Consider the following 17,560-nt stretch of genomic DNA (forward strand, 5'->3'; position numbering starts at 1 on the left):
TTCAGTCTGTGAATTTTAATCAGATCTATTTCTTCAAGGAACATCTGAGACAGCTCTTAAGAAAACCACTTTCACACAAGTGTGGCCAATCCTATTACCTTACCTTATCACAATGGATGGAATGATAACATTTATAAATAAAATATTGTCTTCTTTTGAAAGAGAAAGCTATTTATAAACACTGTGGGATAGGTTGTTAATCCTCGCCCCAGTAAATCTTTATAAGTCTGTATCTGAGTCCAAATTTGAACCAATCAATACCTCCTACTGCTATTTAAAGCGCTGCCTGCTTCTCTGAGCAATGGGTGAAGGAGAAAGAGATCAGGGAATTGCAGGAGCTATGCAAGGGGAGGTTAGAAAACGAGATTGGAGGAGCTGACTTTTAACTCTTGTGCAAACAACATCAATGTGCTGCCTGCTGTGGGCTTGGCAAATGATGGGAAGAGGAGGGAGGAGTTTGCAATGCTTTTGTAGATCAGCAGTGATCTGCAGACCCAAAACCATGCTGGATGAGGTGACCTGGCAGGGTCACCCTGGGCCAGGTTTGCTATGATTTGCCAGGGCATGGCAGTAAGGCAGAGGGGAAACTTGCCTTTCCCAGTTCCCTGCTACAGGGAGGAGAGCCAGCAGAGCTGAGAGATGCAATACAGCTTTACACAGCCCTGGTTTGAAAGCAATGATTCTTAAAAGGTTGTGTTACTGAAGATGGCATGACAATGTAAATAAAACCATTAACCAGCATGAATCAGTGAGTGTCAAAGGGGTTTTAACAACAAACCTATTTTAACAATAAACATGTTTAAAAAAAAAAAGATTTAACTTACCTCTGCCTGTGAGATGTTTGTTCTCTTCTCATCTTTTTCTAGAGCAGGAAAAGGTATGGAGAGAGAAAAGTTAGTACAAAAGTGTTTCTCAGTGCTAACCCTTGCAACTCTGCCCTGAACCCTACAGCACTATTGTAAATAAGAAATTACCCTTCTGATTTACAACTTTTCTTTCTCTTTCATGTGTCTCAGAAGACCAGAGATCCTGATTAGCATTTAGACATAAGCACTACATCTAAAGCACATAAATCCCATTTTTTTTTTCTGTGAATTAACACAGCAAGCGATGGAGTGCCTTTAGCAGCAGGTCCTTTGGCCAGGTTCGCAGCAGGGCTTTGTGCTCACCAGTGGCTGTTGGGATACGTGGCTGCTCTGCCCAAGGACTGCACTTTCTCTATGGTCAGAAAAGGCTTGGTTGCCAAATGGTGCGCAGCAAACTCATGAAGGGCTCTACTGGACTCAAATAATAATAAGAACCTCACCTCAGTTAAGTTATTAATATACCAATACTGGTACTGAAGAGCGCCTAACAGTAATATGTAAAATTAACAAACCAAAGCTGAAGAAAGACTAATCTTTCATCTTAAAAGTTTCATGACATTAGTGGACTGAAATTTTTCCTGGAACTGCTTACTTTTGTTGCCTTAATTTGCTTTGGACTGTAGGTGTGGCAGAAATGGTCAATACTAGAGACTTCTAATGAAAATAAGCATCTCTGAGAACCTGTCTGAACAACTAAGTAAAACTGTACGAAGCAGAGGAGGGTCAAGGATCTTCCTAATCATTGCACTTAACCAGTTTTTGCATGAGATTGAATTATTTTTCTACTGTTGTCTTGATGTGGTTAATGGCCAGAAAGTCTTCTGATGATGATTTCCCAAATATTTGATGAAAATCATGTAGGATCTTTGATGCACAGTAGTTTGGAGCTCTAAAATAAAATGCCATTAAAAACAGAGACATCAATCTCCCACTGTATCAACGCCCCTTCTAAAATTTTCCATTTGCAGATATCACTGTGCAATTTCCACTGAGGTGTGGCAGATCTGTAAATGTAGATCTGGGGGAAGAATTAGGTTTAGGCAAATTATCACTTTATCTAACTTATTCTCTAGATATTGGCTGCTTGTGGTGTGCTGTGTGTGAGGGGACAAGCCAGTCCCGGCAGACGGACTGTATTTTCCATTGTATTCTTTACCATTTTATCTGTGCATCTTGCAAACATTAATTGACGTACTGGATTTTTTCAAGGTATATATTTCCCACTACCTTTATATGAAAGACGTTCAAATGACCTATACTCAAGGTTAAAAAGCGTAGTTGAAAACAGTGCTGATTACTAAAGCACGGTTCCACAGATACAGAATTAGACAGGACAATCAGGAGGCCAGTTCCTGCCATTGACCTTTGTATGAACTTTGGTAAGGTGACTAATCTCTTCCTTGACTTCCCTACCTGTAAATAAGTACAGCAGTGCCTATTTAAGTATAGCAGTGTCTATTTGCCTTTGTAAAGCACTTTGGGGTATGAAGTTAGGCTGGCTAAATGGGTGATTATTTATGAGCTTGTAATCTTTCTTATTAGTTGTATACCAAACAGACAAGGACTTCAATGATTCAACACTGGATTTTTTTTTTTTTAGCTCAGGATCCTGGATTTAGTTTGGAGGCTGAAATTTTAATAAATCAGGAACTTTTAGCAGAGAACAATAAAAAGTGAGTTATGCCCCATTCCTTCCTGAAACTCTAAACTTGCCCAGATTAAAAACATGTTTTGTAAACCCAAGCTGAGGCTTGCATAAGGAACAAAAACTTCAATCAGCAGCTTTGTCAGGTTTCAGGTCTTGTTCCTAAGAATGTGCACAACTCTAACTCTTTGGGCTTGCATGTTTAGTGTTCTTAGTGGGGTGACATTAAACCTACCAGAACTGGAAAGTTTCCAGCCTTTCCTTTCACCTAGCAGCCCTTATAGGACAGGCAACTTTGGGAACAAGAACTGGTCCTGTATGGAGTTAGAGAAATCATTCATATCTGCTGGGCAAATAGAGCCAATGAATGGCATCAGACAACATGGAAATTTAAGAATGACTTACAAAATCACACAAACAAACAGTTTTTCAAATCCAGTAAACAGAGATCAGAGATCAACCTAAAGGGACAAACCTGAGGCAACAGACATGAAGTGTTTCAAGTGAGTTGTGAGATGAAGGGAAAGGTAGAGCTGGTTGAAGATGCAGTTTAGTCAATGGTACATTTTGACATGCATTTATTTTTTAAGACAAAAAGACCATTGAATGCTTATTTTTGACAGGCTTTTTGATGGATAAGACTCAATGGAGAGCATAGTTTTTTAAGGAGAGGCGATAAGGAATGGGAACGAGGGAAGCTGAGATCCCTGAGTGCCATAGTCTGAGGCAGAGAGTAGAAAAGAAACAAAAACTCTTTCTGTAGAGGAGGAGGAGAAGATGAAAGGCAAGGAGGACACGGAAGGAAGATAGAAGTGCTTGTGTGTAGCTGAGGTAGTAATGAGAGACACGGACAGTGGGGTTGTAGCAGAAGTAAAAGGGGGAATTTAGTGGTGACAGAGAGCAAGGCTGGAATGCAATGTGGGCTGGAGCTCAGTCAAGAGCTCTCTGCCTGGGGAAATACTTAGAGCCATCTTGGTCTAACTGAAGGATTACATTAATAATTGTGTGAACATTCTTCCTGGAACAAATAGTGTTTTTCCAGTGTAACTTATAATGCTTTGAAAGCAGTTTAAATAAATTAATGAAAGCATGTTCTTATAACAGTCTTACTAAGAAAGTGTCCTTGTCAATGAGAGAGAGAGTCAATGCGTGTACGAATCGGTGCTCTCACTACAACAGGTCAGTTCTGGCATCAAGAGATTCCATGTAGAAAATCTCTGTGACAACAGAATTTACGATGAGAATGGAATATAAAAGGTAAGAAAGAACATCATCAGTTAACTACTGCAAATCAGACATATCCACCTACGGAAGCCAAACAAGCCACGCATTTCCCACCCTTCAATCCCTCTTAAATCCATTGACAATTATAAGCTGAATTTCTTTTCTGAACTCTTCGAGCATAAATTCGTCTTGAGAGGGCTCAGGAAATAATCGGAAACTAAATCACAAATATCAGACTGTGATATCACTTGATTCACAAGAGAGAATGAAATCCCTGGTTTCTCAGCATCCTTTAGTTCCCGTTGACTACTGTGCAGTCAGGATTCTGCTCACAAAAAAATCATAGTTATACAGAATGAGAAATTTATCATGTTTACAACTAGGCAATTATATCACAGAGAATGTGAATTCAAATGGTCAGCTATTTCTCTCTCATATGAAGCAAACCCCAAGCTCTCAGTAGATAACTTCTCCCTACAGGTTTGCTCTCTTTTGGGGGCCAGGAGGGAAGGAGACTTTTTAATGATGCTCCATTTTCCTCCCTCACAGACCATAACATCGCTCACAGAACACAATACAGCTGTATTATATTCCAAATCTCAACATACGGCTTTTTTCCAGTTTAACTTATTCTTGGCTGCTGTAATTAGCTAACAGGAATCTAATTATTCAAGTAATTCCTTGACAGTTTTTGTGTTTTTGTTTTAAAGTGGTATAATAGAAGTCATATGAAGAGCTGAGAACAGATTTGTACATATCCAAGTTACTGGAAAGTTGAGGTATGTAAAAATAAGATTGGAGCTTTCTTCAGAGGTTTTTTTACACCTGTGCTGGGGAAAAAAGCAGTTGAGGACGTTCCCTTGTGCTGGGTGAATAATGTCTGAGGCTAGTGTGACCCTTACCTCATGTAGACTGGAGTAGCACCTGGCAAAATAAACAGGGTTTCAGGCTTTAGTCACCGTCCTCAGGAAGAGAAATGGTCCATGTTCATCAATGACAGGTTCAGTCTAAAGGATATTTCCATCAGTTCAGATATATACACAGACTTTCTGAAATGAAGCCTTATTTCTTTAAGGAGAGACACTTCTGAAAGTCCATCTACCTGCACAGAGCCCATTTCAGCATAGGGCTCTAAGCTTTAGTCTTTACCCAGGGCAAAATTTTACCCACTCGCAGGGAAACCTGCAAGATTTGGTCCAGCTATATTGCTGAAATACGGTGGAAGAAACACCAAGGGATTTGTCTCCCACATGCTCTTGTTAGCATAACTCTTTTGAATGTTTATTAACACAGCCACCCAGTCAAGCTGACACAATAAACCAAGCTACCTCAAAGGTGTCATTATATGAGGTCAGAAACGAACCGAGTGGAAGGAGGCTGGTTATAGCCAGGATGACAACCCCTTGACGTGGCTGATTGCTTTTCCTGTGAATCGCCACTGTTGTGCAAATGGCATGACCATGCTGGGGGAAGCCTTATGGTCATTTTACAGTAAGATCAAAATTCATCTGCCTCTCTTCTCCCACTGGATAATGTTAATGCACTTGGAGCAGCTATGCAGGGCAAGAGGTGACCTATTTTAAACGACTTGGCCTCTGATATCATCCATGGGCTCTGCAGTGGAGTCATTCGGTAAAAGCTTATCTCATCCAGCTAAGTACCCTGCTTTCTTTCCCCTTGGCAAGAGCAAATAAAAGCCTTTTCTGTAGAGTTTCAGTCAGGCACTGGAGGAACAGAACAGGTCAGAGAGGCTGTCTTTTACACAAAAGAAACTCAGTAAGAGGCTGGTATAATTGTTGGAGAAAGCTTCATGTAGGGAGTTTGGAATTTTCCTGGGGAAAACAAAGCTGAGAAGTTTCAGATAAAAATCACAGGGGGCTGATAGGGCTTTGGATTTAGTTAGTTTTTGTCATAGCATCTAAATTTTCCCTTAAAAATAATAAACACAATACTCTTTAATTGCTCAGATAGTGGAAATAGCCAATGAGCCACGTGCCTGTAACAGGTTTTAGTTAAAGAATGATTTAAACAAGAATGGTTTGAATCTGAAAGAAATGAGCCTGAAGAGAGACATTAAGGACACAATGTCATGGTCCATCTGGAGCCTTCTTATAGTCCTGCCCCCACCCCTGTATAAACAGTGCCACTGGAGAGAGCAAAGTTGATGAACAGAAGCATGGATCCAGCCTTTCACATGCAAACTTTAGTGCAGGACACCCCAAGCTAGAGACAGAAATCAGATGATGCTACTGCTATGAAATAGTTCAGCCTGTTTCATTTAATTTCATTGGTTTTGATGAAAGGTCTCCACGGCCAAACAGTACTATGTCCATGAGCAAAGCTTTCTCTCTCAAAAAATGTGAAAGAAATGAACCGATTGCTGACTTCTGATCAATATGATCAATGATGACTTACAGTTGGAAAGGGAAAATAATTTGCCTCGCTCTGGCTCCACTTAGCCATCTCCTGTGATGAAGAGGAAGGTGGTTCTCTCCTCCTGCTGCGGGGTTGGGGGATGCTTGTGTGCTTGGGCAGTGGGCGGCAGAGCTCTGCTCCCAGTCTTGCTGCGTGCTAATTGTGCAACAAGGCAGATCACCTGTTCCAAAACTTTATATTTAAATGTACAACCCACACAATTTTAGGAACTAGGAAAAGAAACAGATCATTTTCCCAATAATTCTTCATTCTCCTGCCACATAGTGGCAGGCAAACCTGAAATTTTCTGAAAATTTGGTTTCAGTCATTTCACATTTTGATTCCTTCATCAGTAAAATAAGGATATTTTTAAATCTGCCAGCTTGCCTCACTGGTGTTTGACCACAACTGTTTTTATTTGTCATTGGTATTTGTAACACAAGCTGTCCTGGTTTCGGCAGGGATAGAGTTAATTTCCTTCCTAGTAGCTGGTACAGGGCTGTGTTTTGGATTTAGGATGAGAACAATGTTGATAACACACCCATGTTTTAGTTGTTGCTAGGTAGTGCTTACACTAGTCAAGGCCTTTTCAGCTCCCCATGCTCTACCGACTGAGAAGGCTGGAGGTGCACAAGAAGCTGGGAGGGGGCACAGCCAGGACAGCTGACCCAAACTGGCCAAAGGGACATTCCATACAATGTGACGCCATGCTCAGTACATAAACTGGGGGAAGCTGGCCGGGGGGGCCGCTGCTCAGGGACTGGCTGGGCATCGGTCGGCGGGTGGTGAGCAATTGCATTGTGCCTCATTTGCTTTGTATATTATTATTATTATCATTATTGCATTATTATTATCATCATTATTTTATTTCAATTATTAAACTGTTCTTATCTCAACCCATGAGTTTTTCTCACTTTTACTCTTCCAATTCTCTCCCCCATCCCACTGGGGTGAGGGGGGTAGGGGGAGTGAGCAAGCGGCTGTGTGGTGCTCAGTTGCTGACTGAGGTTAAACCATGACACAAGCTCATTGAAATCTGATTCAGAAATTGACTGGCATAATGCTATTTTGTTTTTTCTGCTATCAAAACTACTTTTCCTTTCCTCCAGAAGACAAAGTAAGATCAAAAAATATTTCATGCTCTGCTTTTGCCAGAGTTCTAACTACACATTTCCAGATCAGCTAGCATCTCATGGCTTTTTAATGTACCACAGAGGGTAAGAAATGGGAAAAGGTCCAAAAAGGCAAACATAGAAAATGCTTATGTAGTTAATTGTTTGATTTTTGCTTGCTGGTTTTTATTTGCCAGTATCTATCAATGAAAACTTGACTACGGGTATCAATGTAATTACATTTAATTACAAAAAAATACCCTGGTAAGCCCTCCTGGCGTGAGTATGTTTCTGAAAATCTTCACATTGCAGAAGCACCTCATTAAACTCCAGTATCCCAGCTGCTGTGGTAAATGTAGCTGGAGGGTCTGCTCCCCTCCTCAGTCAAGTGCTGACAAGAGAGTGCGTACATTGTGGTTCTGCTGCATCTCACACACTAATCGGCATCTAAATTACTGCCTGGCCCTTTAGGGAACACTAATAACAAGATTTGTATAGGAAATATTAATAAAAACATAGGAGAGAGAGGAATTTGCTATATACACAAGCATTTGCATGCTTATTCTATCAGGCGTTTGCAGTTAAGGTATGTAGATTGGCAAAGGTCCCGCGTTACCCTGACAGCACCGTCATCAAGAGACTTCTCGTCACTCTGGCTCAGAGGTGATCGTACGGTAGCTTTTCCCAACTAGCTCCTGACTAACCAGCCCTTTGTAGTTCACTAAAATGCCACAAGCCAAATAAATCAGCTGTTTGGACATTTAAAATTTTCTTTCCAGGTAAATTAGCCCATTTATATTTACATAGCTCTGTATTTCCCACCTTCAATATTCAAGTAGCCTTACTGAGAGTAAGGGCAGCAATCTCCTTTGTTAAACCAAATCCTTCCTAACAGTGCTCAAAGTCAACATCTAAATTAAAAGAACAATCATCCTTTTCCTCCCAACACACACAACATCATCTGATCCAAACAGCATCTGTATCGCTGAATATCATACAGACAGTATCCAAGGACCCACTTTCAACTGCACAGCCATAAGAACATGAAATAAAACCACCTTTCATAAATTACACAGATCAACATTTCTTTAAAACATGCACTCTGAGATCATAATCTGGGTTGGAAGAAACTGGAGACATTACAAACCTCAAATGTGAATCTAAATGTATTTGTTTACATCACACAAATTATAGTGCCTGATTCACCACCTTGTTATTCCAGTTTCATGCCAGACTCCTGGAAATCAGTCTAGTTTCACTGGCATTAAACTAGAATATAACAGTGGTGAATCAGGTCTGCAGCCTTACCACAGAGGAGTCATGAATTATTACAACAAGCACAAAAAATCATCCCTCTCTTAAGCGTTTTGTTTTCAGCTTTTCATTCGCCCTCCCTATGATACCTGTTAAATATAAATATAAAAATAATTCTAAATAAGTCCCATAAATCAAATATAGCTTCTCAAAATATACATTGGAAAAGAATTCAGATTTAATTCTTTATTTTCTCCCTTCTTATTAACAAGGGCTGAGTTGTTCTGTCTGCCTTCTTGGAGTTACAATTCTGCCGGACTCTGTGGTCTTCCAGCTGCTGCCAGCTCTGTAAAGCTTTTTCTGACACTGTCCTGACTTTGAATGACAGAACACAAAACAGGCTTCATGGAAAAACCTGTCATGAAAAAATTCTTCTACGCAGAAGTTTCTTTTCCTCACAGCACAAAAGTCCCTGTTCTGCAGCCCTGTTCCATGAGAGGGTCAGGTGAGCGAGGAGCGTGGAGCAGACCTTCCTGATGTGAAGTCCCTCATCCATCATATGGGGACAATTACAGACTTGGCAGGTCTTCCCAGAGAAAGTAATCAACCCAGGGAGAAATACGCTTGAAATAAACATTCTGTTTGGATGACTAGTGTAAAGATTGACTTTAAATCACAATATAAACAATGCTAGGCTTGAAGTTGCTTTCTTCTAGTTGCTTTCTAAGCAGCACAAACTCCTCTTTGCTGAAGGAAATGGAGATGGCTTTCAAAGGACAACTGGCTAAGTAAGAGGAGCCAGGAGGAGGTAAGTAAAAGTCCTTTTTTTCTTTTGATCTCTCAGATGAGACATTTTCTGGACCCAATATAAATCTCTTACTAGATTACCAGGAATGACTCCGAGATAAACTTTCCATGTAATTTGCAGCTGACCAGTGTGGATTCATGGCAGCAGATCTGGGAAAAACCTCCGGCGAGACCACGGGGTGTCACTGTGTGCAGAAGTTCCAGGTCAGGGTCTGCCTCTACGTTGCGTCACAGCTCCCTTAAATCAACTCGTTCCAAAAGAATACCATTTAGTTAACAGCAAAGTGTTGCCTTCTGTTTCCAGCACAACCAAGTTAAGCTTAATCGCAAATTTGCGCTGCCTGTTATGCTCCGACCCTCTGCAAAGAGGAGTTCCGTCAGTGCCCGGCTCAGCGGTGTGTTACGGGTTGCTGAGCGGTGCTCCAGACAAAATGAGTCCAGCACAGGAGTTCAACACATGTGGAGGGCTGCTCAGTGCAAATACTGTGGCAAATCTACGGTCTGCATCAGCAAAACAAATCAGGCAAAACAGAATTTTTGAGGGAAGTGAGAGACAGAAAATCATTTTACCACTGACTTTATTAGGCCATAAGCAACAGAAAGTTTTGCCACTAACTTAAAAGTCAAGATTTTATCCTAGATACATAGCATGAGTTTGGGAAAAAAAAAAAAAGAAAAAAGATAAAAAAGGCAAACTATTTTCACATTTAATGAACTAGTTCTAGAGTTAGTGCAACTGGGAAAGAACTTCAGCCATATGTAAACTGGCTGCTAAGTCAGAACTCCTACTCATTATCTAAACTAAATAATGACAGTCACATTAATCACTGCATCTTTGAAAATCCAGATTAATTCATTCAACCAAGCAAAAATAAGTGAGACAGACTGAAGAAAACTGTTGTGCTTGGTGATGTGAAATTTAAAATCCTTGGCTTATTGGGAAGGTTGATGGTAAACTCAAGTCTCAAAATGTGCAAAGTAAGACTTAAAAGATAGATGATGATATACATACGACTCTCTTCTATGCACATCTATTTAGGATGCTTCAAATCTCTCTTTTAGATTGAATTATACGTACGAAAAATTCCCTTATTCTTGAAGCAAATAAATGTAAACCATGGTGACACTGATTTTCTGGCGTGAGCCAGAAGGGGAACCTGACAGCCAGCATTTCTGGGTGCCCCAGGCACTGCTGGAGGGACAAACTGAACTGCAAGAAGACATTGGAAAAATAGACTTTCACAGAGAGATGGAACAAGGCAAAGGACAAGGACTGGAAAATAGACCTAAAGCACAGTGTGGCGTCTCAAAGTTTGTCCAACTGTGTAGAAGGAGAACTCACCTTATTGTAAGGTTACATCGACATAGGGTCTATTCTGGCACGAAAGCAGACGTCAGTAAAGATTACATCTTTGCTACACGGAGTAAGGACAGTTTCCACACTCACAGCATAACCTTACCTGGCCTGAAACCTGACAGCGAAAGAAAAGACTCGCACAAAGGGAAGAGGAGGGCAGTGGAGATAAAGATGGCTTTTGAGAGGTTAGAGGAGGACCAGAGCTGCTGGGTGACTGCCAGCAAATACTCAGAGAAACAGGTTCAAAGAGCAGAAACGTGCCTCTGAAATGAATGTGCCCAAGCAAAACATACTGCCAGACTACTAAATATTTGCAAATAATGGCTACTGTTTTACCAAATGTTACCAAAGCACTTACACAAAAACTTCCCAAATAGCTTGCCATTACTTTGTCCATTGACTCAGTCGTAACAATGTAGTGGTCTGTGAAAAGACTTAATATGTTCATCAAGTATTTTCAAACACAGAAGGAAGCTAAGTACCTTGAGAAGACAGTTACCCGGAGTGCTGAATTCATCAGTAATACTGAATACTATTAGTAATGTGTTACTTTCCAGCTGCTTGCTTGATGTTCAGTATATGTTCAAATGACATGTTGGAGAGGTTGAAGATCTAAATACAACTAAGGCAAAGATCATGGAGAAAAATCCATGGTTACCAGAAATATCATACTAGTTGATCCCCTGATATACATTTAAACCATTTCCTAATAGCTTCATATGCAGGAATCAATTGTGATGGAAAATGGCTCAGAATTGACCCACCGATCGCAATCTTTGTATCGGAGTTACAGCTGCAATAGCTATCACTGAGAGCAGTTCCTTTCTTGGTTGTGAGCTGCAGGAGTATTCTAAGCTCTAAAATAAAAACCACCAGCAGCAGCCAAAACTAAAAAAGTCAAACATTTCTTAGCATGCTATATAGCTCATAAAGCCATTAAAAAAATATCGTAGCTGAACAGTTGTGTATTGTACATTCTGGAAAGTGACATTTGCCAGGGGAGAAGAAAACAAATACAGAACAATAAAACTCTTCCTTAGCCAGTGATTATTATTGCTGTCTTTGCAGTTTCCTTCCTTTTGGAATAATACCTCAAGGATTTCAGTAAGCATGTGTTGTAAAGCTAGTCCTGGCCAACTGCTCACGGCTTGCTTGTGGTTAGAATGCACGTGCATAAAGCTCCTCACATACATGTATCATCCTATGCATGAATCAAGTGAGCTACCAATAATAGTACTTCTTGGGGTTTACGACCCTTTTTACAAAAAGAAGAGGCAAATACCAGTTTTGTAAATTCATTGTTTGGTTTTCTAAGCTTTCAAAGAGTCAGCAAAACAAGGTTCCATAATCTCATTCTCACCATCAGCACGACTAGGTGGGATGGAAAAGACAGGGCAATCATTGTTAACTCAGACTAAGTCAGCTGTAATTTCCAAAGGCATTTTTCAGAATTTCTACTAACCTCACTACATACCAGAGACAGAGGGGACCCTGGGTTTTGTTTTATACATCTCCATCTGTACTGTCACAATCAGAAACACCTTGCTGTGATTCCCATGGAATGAGCTGTTCCACACCCTCCTACGGGATATGCTGTACACATTAAAGCCTAAGTCACACACTAGCATGAGTGTTTTAGGAGGCTTGAAAGCACATTTCTAACAATTACAGCCCTGCTGTCTACTTACTGTATTTCAAAAACAGAGAGTAAAAACCTACTGTTGATCTGGATCAAAAAATCTTGTGGATCACAATTCTTTAAAGGAAAAATTCTTTTTTCTTCCCTACCCCCCCCCCCCCCCCCCCCCCCCCTTCTTTTTCATTGGTTGCCCTTTTTAGTTCATCAGTACAATTCCACTTCAAAGAGAAAAGGTTATAAAATTGCATTCAGTAATACAAACATGTTGCTTTCAGATCAGCTGGGCTTGTAGGTTAAATTGCTCCCTGATTCTGTAGCTGTCCTGCAGATCCTAATATAACAGGGAGAAGGTGGAGCGAGTGCTGCAGCTACATAGTGGCTGATCCCAGAGATGCTACTGTTTGGTGGTGGTCAACGAAAGAGCAGAAAAGGTTCATCCAGAACTTCTTTGCTTTCTGCCACTGTCTGAGAACAGCTATGGCAAGGAACTTCAGAAAGACTTGAAGGGAATACTATCACCACAAGCCTTTCTCTTTTCTCAGTGGTGGGGCCTCAGTGCTGAAATGTTTAGGCTGTGGGATGTCTAGGCACCAGGATAAGCAGTACTGTAGGATGTGATAGAGCTCACTGCTTTATTGAACTTTCCACCTGCCTTGCTCAAGCTCATGTTCTGCCCGGTGTGAGTCTTCTCCGCTTGTCTCATCAGAATGAAGGATGTGGCCTCTGGTGAAAAATCCTGCCTTTAAAATGCACATTCATCTGCTTAGCACTGCTAACTCTGTAAGTGCGGTTTGGTTCCACAAGATGAATAACACCAAGACATTAATTCTCTGTGGTACATCTGCAACCCAGGTATCCCGGGGAAAACACGAACGAAGAGAGAGCATGTAACTGTGCTTCATTCTGCTACTATGATATTCTCTTGATCCCCCAGTAAAGCCATTTTAGAAAATATTAGAAGTGATGATTTTAAATACAGACACATGAATAGGGTTTTGAGGAGGAGAAAGGGAAAACAGAGCTCCTTCCAATAGACATATAGTTCAATTCTACCCTAGAATTGCTTTGATTACTGTAAAAAGAGACTTGGCTGGTCCAGCTGATCTCATTTCCACCACCTGGTGACACAGACAGCTCAGACTCACAGGAAAGCAACGCTAAGCTCTACACCTCCCTGCACTCTCTGAATTTACGCAGTCCAGCCTTGTGTAGTGGGCAAAAACTTTCATGACTGATAGCTTTGTTTTGTTTAGAGTCTCCACTAGCTTTCAGTCCAAATTCATTAAATTCCCACTTTCAGTGTATTTTGAAATAAAGCTTTAACTTCAGTTACTCCATATAAAGAGTTAAATTTTGTCTCTGAAAGCTCAATAAATGGGGCTATCTTGATTGATGCTTTAAGTGCAACCTCTTCCCAATATTCTGAACATAATGAGGTTAGTGCTAAAAGCTGGATTCTCTCTCATCTGTCTGCATTATCTATTTATTCCACACACGTCACCATGGTAAATGAGTGCTGCATTAAGTACTAAATAGTAGAGGTCAGACAAACCCTGTGTTGTTTTTTTTTCCCCCTCAGCAAGGCTGAAACATTTATTAATGGATTTGGTTTATTACCTGATGTAAAAAAAAAAAAAAAAAAATCAGTATTATCACATTATTGAAGTATAATTTAAACACAATCTCAGAACAAACTAATTTGACATTCTTATTCAGAACATTTTGTCTTATGATGTTTAAATGGACTTCATTTCAAATTGTCTCTAAAATTTTTCTCCATTTTAAAAATACACTCGAAATACAAACAGAATATTTGGTCCAGGCTAAACTGGACCGATTTTGATCCAAATTTTTTTTTTTTTTTTGAAGACCACTGACCCCCCAAACTGTATACTTATGTAGCTGTACGAAACATAGCTTAAGTACATTGACTATAAGAAGTGGTTAATTACACCTAGAAATTTTTTTAAATAGAAAACCTCATCTATTCAGGATTCTCACCAAAACAAACTGTATGAGGTGTATAAGTATTTGGCACAGTGCAAATCTGTTAGAGTTCCTCTAGCAAAATATTAAGCCTTATGAATGCAATAAAGTCAGAAGCTGTCCAACTAACTTCCTCACCAGGTTAGGTAGTTGTGTACACTGCTGTTCTCTACCCAAAGCACGCCTCTGTCATGTTAATACACACAAAGGTGATAACAGAGGTAAACAGTCTGAAAGTTTATCAGTCCTGACGCTGAATTATCAAGCAGCTGGAGATTTGTAACATGAAGCCATACATATTAAAAATGATTTGCAAATAATCTCCTGGGGTGGAAGAAGGCTGTTACTATGGTGCTTTTGTATAAGGAACGAGATGAAGAGTACCAAGGTTCAACTCTAAAAATACCTCCTTCACTTTCAGATAGTTCCACAGAAGTTGACCCTTCCAACACAAAACCAACAGGAGGCAGGGAGCAGGAGGAACAAGTAATGTCATGGTACACATTAGGGGCTTAGTTGCACTGATAAATAAAAAAGTACGTCAATTCACCTGTTGGGGATTTAAGACTGGAACAAGAGAAATGGATAAATGCAGTTCCACCCAAATTGCGAGCAAGTAAACTTTTTCTTTGACTTCATGGCCTCTCAGCTGCACCACTTCTCTGATCTAGGCCAGAAATCTGAGTCCTGGTTGTGAATATTCAACCTCCATTTCCAGTCTGCAGAGCTGGGTCAGGCCTTTCCACAGACCAGAGCTTTCTCAGGTGGTGTTTGCATCACGTGCTCCCCCTTCTCGCAGAGGGAGGACAGGCTTTGGTGAACAAGAGGGACTGCTTGTCTCATTTTGACTAAATTTACTCACTTCAGCCAACTAGACCATAGTCAGGAGAAGCAACCAAGTTCTATGTCATGTGAAATGTACCTATGCATTAAACACTGGAAATGAAGGAAGCATGGATAAAAATAACATGAAAAATGAGGTAAAATAAGTGAATTTTGATGAGAACATGCACAACACCTTTTTATTTTTACTTTCTCTGAGTAGTTTTCAGACCCTTCTCCTTGTTAAAGCATTACTTACTGACTAAAGAGAGTCCAGAGTCTACTTGGGCACTATATGAAATAGTACGTTTCCTACTGTTTCAGACTATGTGTTTTACACAATGACTAAAATGTTCCCAGGGAATGTTTCTGTTTGTGAACTAATATGTTCATGACCTCAAAGAATAGCGAAAATGCATCTGGCTGCTTTGGTGATAACCTTCGGGTTAGGCACAGCAGTGCACGGTGCATCCCAGCCAACTCAAGCCTAGTCCTTCAGCTTGCTGTCTTTACTGTACTGCAGGGAGCTTGACAGCTCTTTTGGCAGGTGATGACAATGACATACAAAATCCTCACCCTCTCATGAAAACAGAGCATTTTCATGAAAGACGCTAAGGAAAGCTTTTTTCTTTTTTTTTTTTTTTTTTTTAAATTCACTGCTTCTGTTTGGAACCTGTGAGCTGTCGCTTCTGGACTGCATTAAAAACAGCTCAAGCACAGGTTCCTGACTTTTTTTTTTTTTTTTTTAAGTCCCTGAACTTTTCTTTTTATTTTTATGGGTCAGATCACGGAGACTTTATTCGCACTGTGTGTGAGGATCTTATGCTGTGGCTTGTCCCAGGGGCTTCTGTGAGCCTGAACTGCAGAATAAATTCAAAGTAACCCGAATGAAGGAACATCTGAACATAGTGTATATAGGTAAGAGAAAGGGACGTAGTTTGCCACTGAATGTTTGCAGTCACACATCAGCCTGCAAACAGCAGAATATTTTCAAGCATAGACATTTTAATCTCTGTTCTGGAATCCCTATCATTTGTCAGGTCTTACACAATGTTTGTTTTACATATTTCATTGTTTCACTGTGTCGGATAGTCCTTTCCAGCACAGGCCTAAAGAACACGAAGGTCTCTGCCCTGACCAACAGTGCCTGATCTCTGAGCATCCTGGAGTCATTGGTAATGTACACTGAGCTGTACTGGTCCTGTGGTGGGAGGGGACACAAACCTTTTTCATAGCTTATTGCCATTCCTCCACGAACTCCTAGACTGAAATAAAAACAGACAGCACACTTAAATGGTATCCACATTTAGCACAGAGAAAGGCCAACTAGTTTGACCAAAAAAAAAATACAGTTAATATATACATACAGTTAATGACTGTTTTTATTAATGTACTGCTTTTCTGAATGCTTTGTTACCACATTAGAAGCCTAAATTTGCAATTGAAAACAGCTGCTATTTGGCTTACTCACTTTCTATTTCCTGAACCAAAGTAAGCAGTATGTCTTACCAGCATCTCAAGCTTTTGAAAAACATATCAGTTTTCATGAACTGTGAGACCAAGAGTTCTCCGCTGCTTCAAGTTTCAGTGAGACTTTCGCCTGAGAAAGTATAGCAGGACTGCTTGGCAATGCCCAGAAACAGCTGCCTCCTACCTAGTAGGTCTTTTTTGATCCCAGTTTACTTTGTCTTGGGAGAAAAAAAACGTGACCATTAGATATAAAACAAACACATTCATTCCCCCATCCCTGGAAGTGTTCAAGGCCAGGTTGGATGGGGTTTTGAGCAACCTGGTCTAGTGGAAGGTGTCCCTGCCCATGGCAGGGGGCTTGGAACTAGATGATCTTTAAGGTCCCTTCCAATCCAAACCATTCTATGATTTACCTAGATGCATAATCTAACAAATATTAGTCACAAACATTAATATTGGGTAGAGCGTATCGCATTTATCCCCTCAAGGATGTGGTGCTGGTATAGTTTGCATCATCAAAAAAGCACATCTATACGTGGTAATGAGATTATTGTGCGGAGAAAGTCTGGGAGTGTCTAGAACCAATTTAGAATGAAAAACCTAATCTACTTTAGGTTGTTGTGGGATTGCTACAGGTGTAAGGACAGTTTTTCCTCCCACCACCCATCTGGCTGTGTTGTTTGCTACTGCACTAAATATTGAGGCTGATCTTGAGGCATCTCACCAGACCTCTGAGGAAATGGCAGTAAGCTGAAAGGTGTGAATCCCTCTCTGGACAATGGAAAATCAGATAGGAACAAGACAGAAAAACTGCTAATGCCCAAAGACAAGCTGCAAGCAAGTACCTGCTGGAGACAGGTACAGCTTGCTTATCTTCAAGCTATGGTTTCCAGCCTTCAGAAAACTCAGATGTACTGAGTGGTATTTGGCATATATGTTTTATATTGCTTTTGCAGTGATAAT

General features: G+C 40.4%; 1 protein-coding gene across 1 annotated transcript in view; it reads right to left on the reverse strand.

Moving 5' to 3' along the window:
• PPP1R1C (protein phosphatase 1, regulatory (inhibitor) subunit 1C) overlaps nucleotides 1-17,560 on the reverse strand; it is a 55,510-nt gene that overhangs the window by 31,255 nt on the left and 6,695 nt on the right. The window contains exon 3 of the mRNA XM_009332260.1: nucleotides 825-862. Coding sequence (XP_009330535.1) covers nucleotides 825-862 — 38 coding nt within the window. The remainder of the gene's footprint in view (nucleotides 1-824; nucleotides 863-17,560) is intronic.

This window comes from Pygoscelis adeliae, unplaced genomic scaffold (genome assembly GCF_000699105.1).
Source record: "Pygoscelis adeliae isolate BGI_AS28 unplaced genomic scaffold, ASM69910v1 Scaffold160, whole genome shotgun sequence".
NCBI classification, from domain to species: domain Eukaryota; kingdom Metazoa; phylum Chordata; class Aves; order Sphenisciformes; family Spheniscidae; genus Pygoscelis; species Pygoscelis adeliae.